Source organism: Camarhynchus parvulus, chromosome 25 (assembly GCF_901933205.1).
Source record: "Camarhynchus parvulus chromosome 25, STF_HiC, whole genome shotgun sequence".
In the NCBI taxonomy this organism is placed as follows: domain Eukaryota; kingdom Metazoa; phylum Chordata; class Aves; order Passeriformes; family Thraupidae; genus Camarhynchus; species Camarhynchus parvulus.
In genome coordinates, this window is record NC_044595.1 from 2,250,256 (window position 1) to 2,264,476 (window position 14,221).

At 67.9% G+C, this 14,221-nt stretch overlaps 2 protein-coding genes across 3 annotated transcripts; one reads left to right on the forward strand and one right to left on the reverse strand.

Moving 5' to 3' along the window:
* Positions 1–948: 948 nt before the first annotated feature.
* On the reverse strand, positions 949–4,361 carry MTX1 (metaxin 1). Its single transcript, XM_030965514.1, has 8 exons — positions 4,018–4,361; positions 3,865–3,934; positions 2,873–2,952; positions 2,643–2,735; positions 2,170–2,352; positions 1,857–1,933; positions 1,454–1,608; positions 949–1,327 (listed from the first exon to the last, which is right to left on the reverse strand). The coding sequence occupies exons 1-8, from the start codon at positions 4,096–4,098 to the stop codon at positions 1,101–1,103; spliced, it is 966 nt and encodes a 321-aa protein (XP_030821374.1). The 5' UTR covers positions 4,099–4,361; the 3' UTR covers positions 949–1,100.
* Positions 4,362–5,488: 1,127 nt separating this feature from the next.
* THBS3 (thrombospondin 3) lies at positions 5,489–12,829 on the forward strand. 2 transcript variants are annotated; one of them, XM_030965498.1, is made up of 23 exons: positions 5,489–5,611; positions 6,294–6,500; positions 6,627–6,883; positions 6,975–7,077; positions 7,285–7,311; positions 7,571–7,653; positions 7,749–7,800; positions 7,885–8,036; positions 8,196–8,336; positions 8,486–8,563; positions 8,646–8,798; positions 8,900–9,010; positions 9,112–9,219; positions 9,443–9,602; positions 9,688–9,806; positions 9,922–9,974; positions 10,121–10,314; positions 10,389–10,567; positions 10,674–10,722; positions 10,890–11,086; positions 11,163–11,335; positions 12,236–12,375; positions 12,530–12,829. In XM_030965498.1, the coding sequence occupies exons 1-23, from the start codon at positions 5,533–5,535 to the stop codon at positions 12,586–12,588; spliced, it is 2,874 nt and encodes a 957-aa protein (XP_030821358.1). In that variant the 5' UTR covers positions 5,489–5,532; the 3' UTR covers positions 12,589–12,829. The 2 variants fall into 2 exon arrangements, with proteins under 2 accessions (XP_030821358.1, XP_030821357.1); XM_030965497.1 differs by having other exon boundaries at positions 7,749–8,036.
* Positions 12,830–14,221: the final 1,392 nt, after the last annotated feature.

Genomic DNA, 14,221 nt, shown 5'->3' on the forward strand with positions numbered 1-14,221 from the left:
CGGCTAGCGGGGGGAACAGGAGCGCAGCCCGGGGACGTTCAGCAGCCGCAGCAGCGGGCTGGGAGTGGCGGTCTGGGGGGCCGGGGACGTTCAGCAGCCGCAGCAGCAGGGCTGGGATGCCGCTGGCGGTGCCGGGGTGGGGGGCACAGGAGCGCAGCCTGGGGACGTTCAGCAGCCGCAGCAGCAGGGCTGGGATGCCGCTGGCGGTGGCAGCCGGCGGCCAAACAAGCGAGGGCTGTGTGCCGGCCTGGCCCCGCGCCGCCTTTCCATCCGTGCATCGTAAACCGGCAGCGGCCAGCGGGGGCAGCGGAGCAGCCAACAGCGGCACCAGCCCCACGCCCGGTGGCCCCGGGGACCGCGGGGGCAGACGGAGCCCAGGTGGCCGCCCCCGACCCCGCTCGCAGCCCGCGCCATGCGCTCCCAGCTGTGCCAGCTGCAGGAGCTCCCCGGCGCTGGCAGGCGTGCTGGAATGCAAACAGATGTCAGCGCTGGAGGGATCCCGGCTGCTGGAGCGGGGCTCCGGGTGTCCCGCTGGCAGCGGGGAGTGCTCCTGGGCTGGGGACGTGTCCTGACGAGCAGCCTCGGCTGCCCTTGGCTCTGGTTTTGTGTCTCGGCTGTGCTGCCGGGCTGGCAGCAGCGTGGAGGGGAGGTATCAGCCCTGCAGAGCCGCTGTCTGCACTGCCCTGAGTGCTGCCATAGGGGAATGATGCAGGGGAGATGTGGGGCTCAGCCCCACAGCTGTTGGAGAAGGGGCAGGGACACTGCTCAGATGCCACAGATGCTTTTAGGTCCCCCCTCTGGGACCTCTGCAAGACCCAAAGCTGGAGCGAGGGGCAGAGCCACAGCCAGGACACATTGGTGCCTGCTGCAAAACTCCAGCCTGGGCAACTGGGGAAACTGGGAAGGGCCTTGGGGGTGCTGGGACTATGAGAGGGTGCGGGTGGAGAGAGGGAGGTTTATTGGTGAGGCAGGGAAGTTCCCACGGAGAAGGCTGTGGTTCCTGGTGGTGGGATACAGAGCAGAGCAGCGATGCTGCCAGGCTTCCAGAGTAAAAACAGTCAGTTCCAGGGGCTGGGAAGGAACAGTCACACAGCTCTTCCTCACTCCTCCTCCTCCTCTTCCTCCTCCTGCATGGCGACGGGCTGCCGGCCGGCCGGCCCCACGCTGCCGCGCTGGATGGAGACGATGCCGCTGAGGAAGGCGTAGCCCAGCATGGCCGCCAGCCCCACCAGCACTGACAGCAGCTGCTTGCGCCGTTTGTGGGGGTCCTCCTCTGCCTCGCTGCCGTCCGTGCCTGCAGCCCGAGGGGCACCGCTCAGGGGGTCACCTGGAGGGGCACAGCAGCGGTGTGGGTGGCAAGGGTCACCCTGAGCGTGAGCCCCAGCTGGGGATGCACACCTGGGGAGGACAGGTCGCTCCCAAGCGCACAGGGTGAGGTAGGGATGGCTCTCACCTCCGTCCCAGGGGAAGTAAAGGCTGAGGATAGAGGTGCAGTAGTTGCACAGGTTCTGCAGGGACTTCAGGTGCTGCTGCAGTTTCCCGTTGGGCAGCTTTGCCTTCAGGAGCGGCGCCAGGCGGCTGAAGACCAAGGCGTCGAGGGAGGCCGGCCTGGGGCACAGAGAGCGCTGTCTGGGCCACTGTCCCCACCCAAAGCCACCCAGAGCCACCAGACACCGCCAGCCCCAGCACCCCCAGGGCACAGCACATGGCTCCCTCTCCTTGGGACAGTGCCCTGTCCCCTGCGAGCCTGTTCTGCACCCAGAGTGGCTGCAGCCCCCTGCAGACCACGGGGCCTCAGCCCTGCTGGGGTGTGGGGGCTCTCAGGTCCCGTCCCCTCCCTGCCTTTGGCCACCTACGAGTCTCCAAAGAAAAATTTCTGGGAGCCGAGGCGCTGGGAGAGGAGTGTCAGGCATTCCCGAGCTTCCCGGTAGAGCTGTAGGAGGAGGATAAATGGTTGTCACCTGCCCAGGTACCACCACAGTGCCCAGGGGAGCAGGATGGGGGAACCCACACCCCAGTTTGGGTTTTTTCAGAGCCAATCTTAAAGGTGCAAAGCTTATTTCTGGGCTAAACACACGAATGGGGATACGAGCATCATAAAGTCAGCCCAGGACAGCCTCACAGGAATCCCCCTGTGAGGACCCACAGTGCCCAGACCCCATCCCTCACCTCCTTCTCCAGCTTCTCCTCATCCTCCATGTAGTCATCCCCCCAGATGAGCTGCAGCCGCTCCAGGTGCCGCTTGTGCATGGCGTTGGGCAGGAAGAAGTTGAGGGGGAAGGGGATGGTTTCTGCGTACCACTTCCGCGTGTGCTCCACGTAGTTCTTGGCGTCCACCCAGAAGGTGTGGATCTGTGGTGGAGAACAATCCACAGCCTGGCCACGGCAGAGCTGCTGGCACACCAGAGCCCCTGCCTGGCACAGCCACCCGGGAGATCATGAGGGGCTGCAGGAGCATTGGGGTCAAGGGCAGACCCCAGCCCGGGCTGCACAACCCACGGCTGCCACCCCCAAACCCCCCATCCCTGCCATGCCAGGCTGCCAGGACGCCGCTGCTGGCAGCTGGGCACACCCAAGCCTGCCTGCACAGCTCCAGGGAGCAGACCCCATCCCCAGCAAGCCCCTCTTTCCTGCAGCCTCACCAGCACTGGCAGCAGCTTCTCCTCCAGCAGGGACACGAAGGCCAGCGTGTCTGCGCTCTGCGTGGCTGACAGGTCGTAGTCAGCATTGTATTTCTGCAGAGAAAACACCAATTTAATCCCATGGGATACCCCAAATCCCATCCGTGGGGGACCCAACAGAGTCCCCTCCTCCCTGAGGGGCTGCAGCACCCAGCAGCCCAGGGCAGGGGGTGCCCCAAGCCCCTCTGTACCTGTTTCCTGAGGTGGGTTATGATCTGCTGAGGTTTGGAGATGGTGCCCTCGTCCCGTGTCCTCAGCGCGGGCAGGTGCCCTGTGGGCAGGGGGAGTGAGCAGGGGCTGCAGTCACCGTGCCCTGAGCAGGGGAGGGGTGCAGGGGGCTGCAAGGGGGGATGGACCCTCATGCCTGGATGAAGGGCACGAGGCAGTGCAGGGGTGTAAGGTGAGGTGGGGGCAGAGCAGGGCAGGGGAGGGGGCAGAAGCTGTGTGATGGGAAATGGGGAACGTTCCAGGACAAGGGGGGTGTGGTGGGGATGGACAGGGGGTGCAATGGGGAGTGATGGCACAGGGGAGCAATGGGGCATAAGAGGGCAGTGATGCATGGGTGAACAGAAAAAAGGGGGTGCAATGAGGTGTGGGGTGCAATGAGGTGGGAGGGTGTTCAATGGGACAGGAGTCACAATGGGATGAGGGGGTGCAATGGGACAGGGGATCTGATGGGCCATGAGGGTGCAATAGGGCAAGAGGGGGTGTGATGGGACAGGGGTGGTGATGAGAAGAGGGGGTGTGAGGGGATAGAGGGGAGTGCAGTGGTGGGGGGACACACGACAAGGGGGTACAATAAGATAAGAGGGTGCAGTCAGGGGCACAGGACATGAGGGATGCCATGGGGTGGGAGGGTGTGATGGGACAAGGGGTACAATAGGATGATAACGGTGGTAATGGGACGGGGGGTGTGATGAGGTACAGGGGGTGCAGTGGTGTAGGATGGTGCCACGTGGGGAGGAGAGGCCATGGGGCAAGAGAGCTGCAGTGGGATAAGAGGGTGCAATAGGGCAGGGGGTCAGCGGTGTGGGGCCACAGGAGGGATAAAATGGGCTGTGAGGTTGTAATGGGGCGGGGGGCGTAACCCGTGCAAGGATGGGGAATGGGGCAATGGGATAACGGGGCTGCCATGGGGTGGGGGTCCCGGTGGTGGTGCCGGTATCCTCGGCGGGGCCCTTACCGGAGGGGCTCCTCCAGGGGCTGGTGACCCGGTGCACCTTCAGCGGCGCCCCCGTGAACCGCGCGTACGTCTGCGGGAGGGACGGACGGAGGGATAGAGCGGGGCTCCGCCCGCGGGACCCCGGCCCACCCCCGTGCCGGCCCCGGCGCTCACCAGCACAGCCAGGCAGTCGGGATCCACCGAGGGCAGCCCCCAGCCCCCGGCCCAGCAGAACAGCTCCATGGGCGCCGCCATCTTCCGCCGACCCGGAACCGGACGGGCGGCACCGCCCGCCCCCGCCGCGGGGCGGCACCGACCGGGGGTCCCCGCGATGGAGCGGAGCCGAGCGGGGTCCGGGGCTGGGAATGCTGGTGGTGGGGTCTGCGGGGTCCTTGCGGCAGAACCCGCGTTCCGCTCCGCCCCGCACGGCTCAGCTCAGCTCGGCTTCACACTGCTGTGCCCCGCACCGTGCTCACAGCTCCGCTGTGTCCCGCATCTCTCTGCATTGCCCCGCACCGCTCAGCTCCACCCTGCTCAGCCCCGCACCGCACAGCCCTGCCGTGCCCCGCACCGTGCTCACAGCCCTGCCGTACTCCGCCTGTCCCCGCACGGCTCAGCTCAGCTCCACACTGCTCACCCTGCTGTGCCCCGCACTGTACTCACAGCCCTGCCGTGTCCCGCATCTTTCTGCATTGCCCCGCACCGCTCAGCTCCACACTGCTCGGCCCCGCACCGTGCTCACAGCCCTGCCGTGCCCCGCATCTCTCTGCATTGCCCCGCACCGCTCAGCTCCACACTGCTCCGTCCTGCTCAGCCCCGCATCTCCCCGCATGGCCCCACATTGCCTCGCACGGCTCAGCTCAGCTCCATCCTGCTCACGCTTCTCGGTCCCGCCCCGCACACTCCCGCTGTGCCCCGCATGGGCCCGCACGGCTCAGCCCAGCTCCGCACCGCTCACCCTGCTCGCCCCGCACCCTCCCGCAGCTCTCCGCGGACAGCAGCCGGGCCGGGAGCCCGCTGGCAGCGGCGGAGGGAAAACGCCCCGTGCGCGGCTCGGGACCACCCCCGTCCATCGCCCGCACCCCCTCGTTACGCGGGATCGCTGGCGCGGAGCCGGGCCGGGGGCGCGGGGCTGGGGCAGCCCCGGGGCCGGGCTCGGCCGGTTGTTATGGTACCGGGGGAAACAGCTGTAAACACGGCCGGGACGCCGCGGGCCGCCCGCCCGCCTTGGCCGGAGCTCCGCGGGAGCGGCTCCGCCGCCCGAGCATCTCCCGGCGGTACGGAGCGGCCCCGGGGCTCTGCCGGCCCGGGGGGCTCCGCGGCGTGGGGCACCCCCGCACGAGCGGCCCCGCGGCCGGTCCTGCTCTCCCCGGCCGGGATGCTCCGGCGCTGCTGGGGCGGCCCCAAGCTCCCCCGCCTGACCTCCCGGTGAACCGGCGCTGTGAACGGGGGCTGCCCCCGGGGCCAGCAGTGCCGGGGGGTCCCCGAAGCCCCGGGCCCAGTGCGCCGCGCCGGCACGGTGCCCCCCCTCCGGGGCTGGAGCCGCGGCCGGTGGCCCGCCGGTGTCCCCGGGATGCGCCCGGTGATTGACGGCTCTTTGTTTCCTCCTCGCCGGCCCCGCCGGCCCCTCCCCCGTGCGCCACCCCGCCCTGCCGCGCTCCGCTCCGCACCGGCGGCACCGGCGGCACCATGGGGGCACCGGGGAGCCCCGCGCTCCTGGCGCTGCTCCTGCTGGGCGCCGCCGCCGCGGCGCGTCAGGAGCTGCAAGGTACCGGAGGGGCTCGGGGCGGCGGTGGGGCGGCCCCGAAGGGGCGGCGGGACGGGCGACACTCGGGGGTCGGCGGCGGCAGCCCCTGTCCCACGGCCGCTGACAGCGGCTCTGCTCGCCCCGGGGGAGCGGGGCTGCGGGCACCGGGGACGCTGGAACGTTCACCCCGGGGCGCTGGGTGGCCGCCGGCTCCGGTGCTGGCTCGGGGCCGCGGGGGAGTGCGAGGCGGGTGCTGACCCCGGCGCCGCAGCCCCTCTCGGACTGCCCGGTCTGCACGGAGCAGGAGGGCACCCGTGCGGCAGCGGGACCGAGCTGTCCGCGCTCCCCCGCAAGCGCCCCGAGCCGGTACCGGAGCCCCGATCGTCCCTCCGGTGTCTCCCGGTCCGATCGCCAGCGGGGAGCTCCGCGGAGAGGGATGCAGGGAAGCCCCAAGAGCGGGGCGGGCTCCGGGCCGGGACTCTGCCGGTCCCGCCGGTGCGGGGGCTCCGCGGGTCCCGTTAGGAGGCGCGGCCGGTCCTGGAGCGCCACCGCGCGGGGGCGGCCCCGGAGCCCCCCGGGCTTCCTTGGTTCCCCCAGAGCCCGGCGGTCCAGGGACACCCCCACCCGCCCCCGCTCGGACTGCACCGGGCACCGGAGCTGCGGCTGCCGGTGCAGTGGCGACCCCGGTGCTCGTGTCCCGCAGTCATCGACCTGCTGCTGGTGAGCGAGGCTCGGCAGATGGCCAGCGTGGCCCACAAGATCCGCATGGAGCTCCTGACTGTCAACGACGTGTACCTTCTGTCCACCTTCCGCCTGCCCCCCAAGCAGGGGGGGACCCTTTTTGGCCTCTACTCCAAGAAGGACAACACCCGATGGCTGGAGGTCTCTATCGTGGGGAAGATTAACAAAGGTGGGTGGGGATGGACTGGCCCTGCTCTGATACGGACGGGGCTGAACTCCTGTAGGGAAGAGCAGCTCCTCCCAGGGTGCTGCCGGTGCTGGGGGGAGCTGACGGCCCCTTCCCGCTCCCCTGCAGTCCTGGTGAGGTACCTGCGGGAGGACAACAAGGTGCACTCGGTCAACCTGCAGCACGCGCACGTGGCGGACGGGCAGAGCCACTCTGTCATCGTGCGCCTGAGCGGGCTGCGCAGGGACACGCTCAGCGTGGAGCTCTACGTGGACTGCAAGCAGATGGACTCCAGCGTGGGGCTGCCCGAGCTCTCGGAGATCCCCCTGGCCGAGGTGGAGTCCATCGAGGTGCGCACAGGGGTGAAGGCTTACCAGAGGATGCAGGTGAGTGCTGGGGGGATTGAGAGCCCAGCCAGCGCATGCTCGGGGATGGGCAGAGCCCTCCATGCTGACTGCATCTCCCCACACACATCAGGGGTTTGTAGAGTCGATGAAGCTGATCCTGGGAGGGTCCATGAGCCGTGTAGGGGCCCTGAGTGAGTGCCCTTTCCAAGGAGATGAGTCCATTCACACTGCAGGTAATGGCTTGGGGGGCTTTTGGGGTCATGTGTGTGGGCCGTGGCACAAGGTGGTGGGGGGTGACAGCACTGTCCCTCCTGGCCCAGTGTCCCCACCCAGGTGGGAGCTACAGCGCTGCACATGTGCTGACCAGGAGCGACCATGTAAGGTGACGCTGCTGGGGTGTGACAGCAGCATTTGGTAATGTCTCGTCTCTCTCCTTGCAGTGACGAGCGTGCTGGCCTCCATCCTGGGTAAGTCCCTGCTCTGCTCCCCTCATTGCCTCCGTGTGAGGTGTTTGGTGCTCCACAGAGGCAGAAATCCCTGCCCTGTCCCAGTGCCCCGTGTGGGATCAGAGGGTGTGGGGTGTGCTACAGGAAAAGGGGCCCTGTGTGAGCACAGGCTGTCAGGTGCCTCATCCTCCTAGCTCAGTGGCAATGGGCAGAGCAGTCCTGGCCCACAGCCCTGGGAGATTTTGTGCTGGGATTGACCTTCCCTTTCTGCTGCTGGCAGGTGAGCAGACCAAGGCACTGGTCACGCAGCTGACCCTCTTCAACCGGCTCCTGACCGAGCTGCGGGAAGACATCAGGGACCAGGTGGGACTGAGGAGGTGCTGACACTCCCTGGGCTGGGTTTTCCCAGAGCACAGTGCCAGTGCCCTCCTGATGCTCCGTGCTTTGCTGCCTTGCAGGTGAAGGAGATGTCTCTGATCCGCAACACCATCATGGAGTGCCAGGTCTGCGGTGAGTGCTGGCGAGGCTCTGCTCTCACCTCGGGGGGCAAAGTGCCACCTTGTCTCACCCTTCACCTGCCTCTCCTCTCCTCAGGCTTCCACGAGCACCGGTCCCGCTGCAACCCCAACCCCTGTTTCAGTGGCGTCGACTGCATGGAGACGTACGAGTACCCTGGGTACCGCTGCGGGCCCTGCCCGCGGCCGGGGCTGGAGGGCAACGGCACCCACTGCGCTGACATTGAGGAGGTGGGCATGGGCTGGGGGGCACCAGCAGCCCCGGCACTGCCAGGCCTCTGCCTGCAGAGGATGCTTCCCTCTGGGAATGCCCCGGGATGGCCTGGGGCAGCAGCCACCCTGCAGGATGCTGTGCCCAAGCATGAAGCCTGTGTCTCTCTGGTGTTGCAGTGTGCCCATGCCAACCCCTGCTTCCCTGGCTCCAAGTGCATCAACACAGCCCCGGGGTTCCGCTGCGAGCCCTGCCCCCGGGGCTATCGAGGCAACACCGTGTCTGGCGTGGGGGTGGACTATGCCAGGGCCAGCAAGCAGGTGAGTGCAGTGCCACGGGACTGTGGGATCCCTGGAGTGCAGGACAGCGTGGATGACGTTGGAGGACGACAGCTTCCCGTGGGCAGGAATGGGCAGAGCCACCCACAGGGAAAGGCTCCAGGTGAGCATTTGTCCCACACTGCTCACAGGTTTGCACAGATATTGATGAATGCAACGATGGGAACAATGGGGGCTGCGACCCCAACTCCATCTGCACCAACACTCAGGTGAGCAGCGCTGTCCCGCTCCCTCCCTTGCTCCTGGGGCCGCTCAGCTCCCCTCATCCCACCCCTGCGCTCTCTTCCCCAGGGCTCCTACAAGTGTGGGCCCTGCAAGTCGGGCTTTGTGGGCAACCAAACGTCTGGCTGCGTCCCCCAGAGGTCCTGCAGCACTCCCACCTCCAACCCCTGCGACATCAATGGCTTCTGCCTGTTTGAGAGGAATGGGGAGATCTCCTGTGCTGTGAGCAGGGAACAGGGACAGGAGGGGGGTGTGGAGGGTACAGCATGGCAGCATTGGTCCTGCCAGGGCCTTTTCTAGCTCCTGATCTCTCTTTTATTCAGTGCAACGTGGGCTGGGCTGGCAATGGCAACGTGTGTGGGCCAGACACAGACCTGGATGGGTACCCGGACGAGCCCCTGCCCTGCATCGACAACAACAAGCACTGCAAGCAGGTGAGCTCCTGCAGGGGTGGTACAGGAGATGCAGGATCCACAGCAGGGCTGTGCTCCAGACCTCATCTCCTCCCTGTCTCTAATGCTGGCTGTGCCTGCAGGACAACTGTCGCCTGACGCCCAATTCTGGCCAGGAGGATGCTGACAATGATGGCATCGGGGATCAATGTGATGACGATGCTGATGGTGATGGTGTCAAGAATGTGGAGGTGGCTGTGCTGGATGGGTGGCCATGCCAGTGGCTCGAGGAGGGTTGCTTGTTTTGGCTCAGTTCTGAGTCCCTCAAGATGCTCCTCCTGGGGAGCAGCAGGCTGGTGGCTTGGGGATGCTCTCAGGGTGCTGGAGATGTCTGTCTGCCCTGACCACTGTGGGACTGTGGCCTCTTCTCTGCCCACCACTGCAGTGCCAACATCCCCATCCTCTTCTCCACAGGACAACTGCCGGCTCTTCCCCAACAAGGACCAACAGAACTCGGACACTGACTCCTTTGGGGACGCCTGTGACAACTGCCCCAACGTGCCCAACAACGACCAGCGGGACACGGACAGCAACGGCGAGGGGGATGCTTGTGACAATGACATTGATGGGGACGGTGAGCTGCTCTTGGGTTGGCCTGGCTGTGCCAGGGGGCAGGGTATCCTGTAGGGGAGGGTATCCACTCAGCACCATCCTTGCAGGGATACCCAACATGCTGGATAACTGCCCCAAGGTGCCCAACCCTCTGCAGACCGATCGGGACGAGGACGGCGTTGGGGATGCCTGTGACAGTTGCCCTGAAATGAGCAACCCCACTCAGGTATGGCTGGGGCCGGGCTGGGCCTGGGACAATTGGGGCCTGGCCCAGCAGGGAGCAGGGCCTCCTCTTCCTCGCCACAGGATGTGCACTGAACTAGGGCTCCGCTCTCCTCCAGACAGATATGGACAGTGACCTGGTAGGAGACATCTGTGACACCAACGAGGACAGGTGTGGATAGCACTGCAGTGGGGTGACCTCCCAGTTGTGTCCCTGCGGGGCAGAACTGGGCTCCTGGTTCAGGGACCTGTCAGGAGGGACAATGGGGTCTTTGTGGACATCTCCAGTTTTGTCATTGCTCTGATTCTTGCTCCCAGTGATGGAGATGGGCATCAGGACACCAAGGACAACTGTGCTGAGATCCCCAACAGCTCCCAGCTGGACTCGGACAACGATGGGCTGGGGGATGACTGTGACAACGATGATGACAATGATGGCATCCCGGACTATGTGGCACCTGGCCCAGACAACTGCCGCCTCATTCCCAACCCCAACCAGAAGGACTCAGACGGTGAGCACGGCGTGGGCAGGGGGAGGAGGACCTGCCTGGGCTCAGCCCGGCCCTGACTGAGCGTGTGTCCCCAGGGAATGGCGTGGGTGATGTCTGTGAGGAGGACTTTGACAATGACACGGTGGTGGACCAGCTGGACGTGTGCCCCGAGAGCGCCGAGGTGACGCTGACCGACTTCCGCGCCTACCAGACCGTCATCCTTGACCCCGAGGGGGACGCCCAGATCGACCCCAACTGGGTTGTGCTCAACCAGGTGTGGGTGCTGCGCCCCGTGTTTCTGGGGGGCTGCGCTGCAGGGCGGGAGCTCAGGGCACTGGGAGGTCCCCAGGGGTGCCCCTCACCCAGCTGTCCCCCCACAGGGCATGGAGATCGTGCAGACCATGAACAGTGACCCGGGTTTGGCTGTGGGTAAGATTTGTTCACCCACCCACACAGGCTGTGTGGGCAGCCCCCCTTACTCCCACCGTGCAGGGGAGTAAGGGCCGGTTCTTTGCCCCACAGATGAGGGATGAAGGGTGGGTGGGCTGGGAGCCCCATGGGGAGAGAGGGCTCCCCGCAGCGTTTCCTGCCTGTAGGTTACACAGCCTTCAACGGGGTGGACTTTGAGGGCACCTTCCACGTCAACACCATCACCGACGATGACTACGCCGGCTTCATCTTCAGCTACCAGGACAGCGCCAGCTTCTACGTGGTGATGTGGAAGCAGACGGAGCAGACTTACTGGCAGGCCACCCCCTTCCGGGCTGTGGCCGAGCCGGGGCTGCAGCTCAAGGTGGGTGGCGGCCCCACCCACGGGCTGGGTCAGGCCCCCTGTTGAAGCCCCTCCTGAAGCCCCCACGCACCTGCAGGCAGTGAAGTCCTCGACGGGCCCCGGGGAGCACCTGCGCAATGCTCTGTGGCACACGGGCCACACGCCCGACCATGTCCGCCTGCTCTGGAAGGACCCCCGGAACGTGGGCTGGAGGGACAAGACGTCCTACCGCTGGCAGCTGGCACACAGGCCCCAGGTGGGCTACATCAGGTAAGCATGGGGGGCGTGGGGGGCCGCTGGGGAGGGGTCTGTGACACCACGGTGCACCCCCAGTGGGACCCCACCGGTGAGGGGGATGCCGGGGAGAAACCAGCCCTAGAGTGAACCAGCCCTGATGATAACCACGAGTAAGGGTCCTGCGGATGCCCCTCAGGGGCAGGAGGATGCCCGTGAGGAGGCGTTGTGCCTCCTGAGACCACCCTAGTGTGGGGACACCGGCCATGGGGGGGATCCAGCTCCGTGGGACCACCACAGTGTGGGGATGCCGGCCATGGGGGGATCCAGCCCTGTGGGACCACCGCAGTGTGGGGATACCGGCCGTGGGGGAGCATCCATCCCCTCAGACCACCGCACTGGGGGAATTTTGGCGGTGGGGAGGGTTTCTGCCCAGTGGGGCCGCAGCCGCGTTTCTCCTTTAAGGCTCCCGCCGGGGCGGCCGCGGCGGGGGGGCTCCGCCGCCGGGCCCTCCGCCCCCCGGGCCCCCGGGGCCATTGTCCCGTCGCCATGGCGACCCCGCCGGCGCCTTTCACATGCAAAGCGCCCGACAAAGGCGGCGGGGCCGGGCCGGGGGCGGCGCGGGGGGCTTCAGCCCGGCCACGGCGGGGGGCCCCGGCCCGAGCATCCAGCCGGTCCTGTGCCCCCGGCCCAGTCTCCCGCAGGATGCCCCGGCTCCAGCCCGGTGCCACCGTCCCCTGGTCGGGATGCCCGGGGCCCGGTGCTGGTCGTGGAGGGGTCCCAGTGGGATCCAGGTGCTGGCCCCGATGGCGTGTCAGTAGGATCCCGGTGTTTGCCCCGGTCGGGTACCGGAGGGGTGCCGGTGGAATCCCGGAGCTCGCCCCGGCGGGGTCCCGGTGAGGGCCCGCTGAGCGGTCGGGCCCCGTTCCCCGGCAGGGTCCGTCTGTACGAGGGCCCGCAGCTTGTGGCCGACTCCGGTGTGATCATCGACACCACGATGCGCGGGGGCCGGCTGGGGGTCTTCTGCTTCTCCCAGGAGAACATCATCTGGTCCAACCTGCAGTACCGCTGCAACGGTGAGCAGGGCCCCCCGGGACCCCCGCACCGGCCCGGCGGCCGGCCGAGCATCCCCTCCCTCGCCCCTGCGGCGGGCTCAGTCCTGGGCCGGGGACTTTAGCGGGGCTCGCTCCCCTCGGCGGCTCCTGACGCCCCCCGCGCTGCTCCCCACAGACACGATCCCCGCCGACTTCGAGCCCTTCCGCCGGTTCCTGCTGGAGGGACGCGAGTGACCGCGCCCGGCACGGGCCTCCCCCGCCAGCGGCACCGGTGGCGCTCCGGGCTCCCGCCGCCGGCGGCACCCGGGGGCGCACCGGGCCCCGCCGCTCCTCCCGGCCGGGCCCCGTTCCCGGCCCCCCGCGGACTTTGCACTGCCAGTACCGGGGCCCCGCAGTGCCGGGGCTCCCGCCACGCCTGCCCCGGGCGCTCCGGTCCTTGCCCCACGCCTGGCCATAAAGTTTTGAGTGTTTTCTACCCTGCGCGCCCGGTCCCTGAGGGTTCCGGCTGGCTCAAGAGGGCCGTGGGTCCCCCCCCGTGCTCTCGGTTCCGTCCCGCGCCGTCCTCCCGGTGGTCGCGGGGTTGGGTCAGCGCCCGGCCGGTCCCACCGGCGCAGCCCGCGGCGGCGGGAGGCCGGGACGAGTGCAATATTGGTGGGCGAGAGCACAACACTGCACCGCATCCCGGCCCTCCCGCCGCCCCGGAGGGAGCGGAGCCGCCGCCGCCGCCCGGGCCGCTCCGTGGGAACTGCGCGGCGCGCACCGCGGCTCGGCGGCAGGGACCGGTCGCCACGGCGACGGCTGTCCCGGCAACGCGGCGGAATGTGCCCGCACCCCCCCATCCCGCCCGCCCCCGAGCGCGCGGCACCGGCCCGGCCCCCCCCCCGCGGCGGCGGCGGCGACAATGGGCGCGGCGGCACCGGGCCCCTCTTAAAAGGGCAACGCGGGGTTGCCCTCCGGTGTTGGGGCCGGGGCCTGTGCCCGTTCCCGGCCCGGGGCCGCGGCGGGAGCGCAACTGGCTCTCCCCGGGAGTACCGGGACAGGTGAAATCACCGCTGGCTGCTGAGCGCCTCCTCCCGCGCCCCCGAGCTGCGAGGGGCGGCCGCGGTTCCCGTTCCTGTTCCGGTCCTTCTTCTGCTCCCTCTCCGGTCTCGGTCCGGTACCGTTCCTGGCTCCATTCCCGCTGCGGTCCCGCTCCGCTCCTGCTCCCTCTCCTAGTCACCCTCCCGCTCCCGTTTCGCTCCAGTGTCGGTCTCACTCCCGTTCTGCATTACTGCACTCGATTCCCGATGCCGCTCCCGGTCTGTTCCTAGCAGCGGTTCCGCTCTCGCTCCAGTCCCAGTCCCTGTCTCGCTCCCGGTTTCACTCTAGTAGAGGTCGCCTTCCCCCTCCCGGTCCCGGTCCCGGTCCCGGTCGTCCGGTCCCAGTTCCGGTCCCGGTCCTGGTCCCGGTGTGCGGCGGGAGCGTGGTGCGGGGCTGTGCCCGCCAGGGGGCGCCGCAGGTTCGGGGCCACCGGCCCGGGCCGGGCACGCGCGGGGCGGGGACGGGGAGAGTCGGGACCACCGGACACGGACACACGGGACACACCGGACACGGACAGGCTGGACATAGGGGATACACCGGACACGGACAGGGTGGACATAGGGGAACCACCGGGCATAGACAGGCTGGACACACACGATCCACTGGGCATGGACAGGCTGGACACAGGGGATCCACCAGGCATGGACAGGCTGGGCACAGGGATTCCGCCAGGCACGGACAGGCTGCACACACTGGACACAGACAGGCTGGACACGGGGGATCCACCGGGCATAGACAGGCTGGACACAGGGGGCACACCAGGCACAGACAGGGCGGACACAGGGAA

Excerpts from the sequence above, each read along its gene's own strand:
- MTX1 (XM_030965514.1), bottom strand. The coding sequence starts at position 4,098 with ATGGCGGCGCCCATGGAGCTGTTCTGCTGGGCCGGGGGCTGGGGGCTG. Across the intron at positions 1,934-2,169 it reads AGGAGAAGCTGGAGAAGGAG|CTCTACCGGGAAGCTCGGGA; the intron begins GTGAGGGATGGG and ends CTCCTCCTACAG. Across the intron at positions 1,328-1,453 it reads TTACTTCCCCTGGGACGGAG|GTGACCCCCTGAGCGGTGCC; the intron begins GTGAGAGCCATC and ends GTGCCCCTCCAG.
- THBS3 (XM_030965497.1), top strand. The coding sequence starts at position 5,533 with ATGGGGGCACCGGGGAGCCCCGCGCTCCTGGCGCTGCTCCTGCTGGGC. Across the intron at positions 6,501-6,626 it reads CGTGGGGAAGATTAACAAAG|TCCTGGTGAGGTACCTGCGG; the intron begins GTGGGTGGGGAT and ends GCTCCCCTGCAG. Across the intron at positions 9,011-9,111 it reads ACAACAAGCACTGCAAGCAG|GACAACTGTCGCCTGACGCC; the intron begins GTGAGCTCCTGC and ends CTGTGCCTGCAG.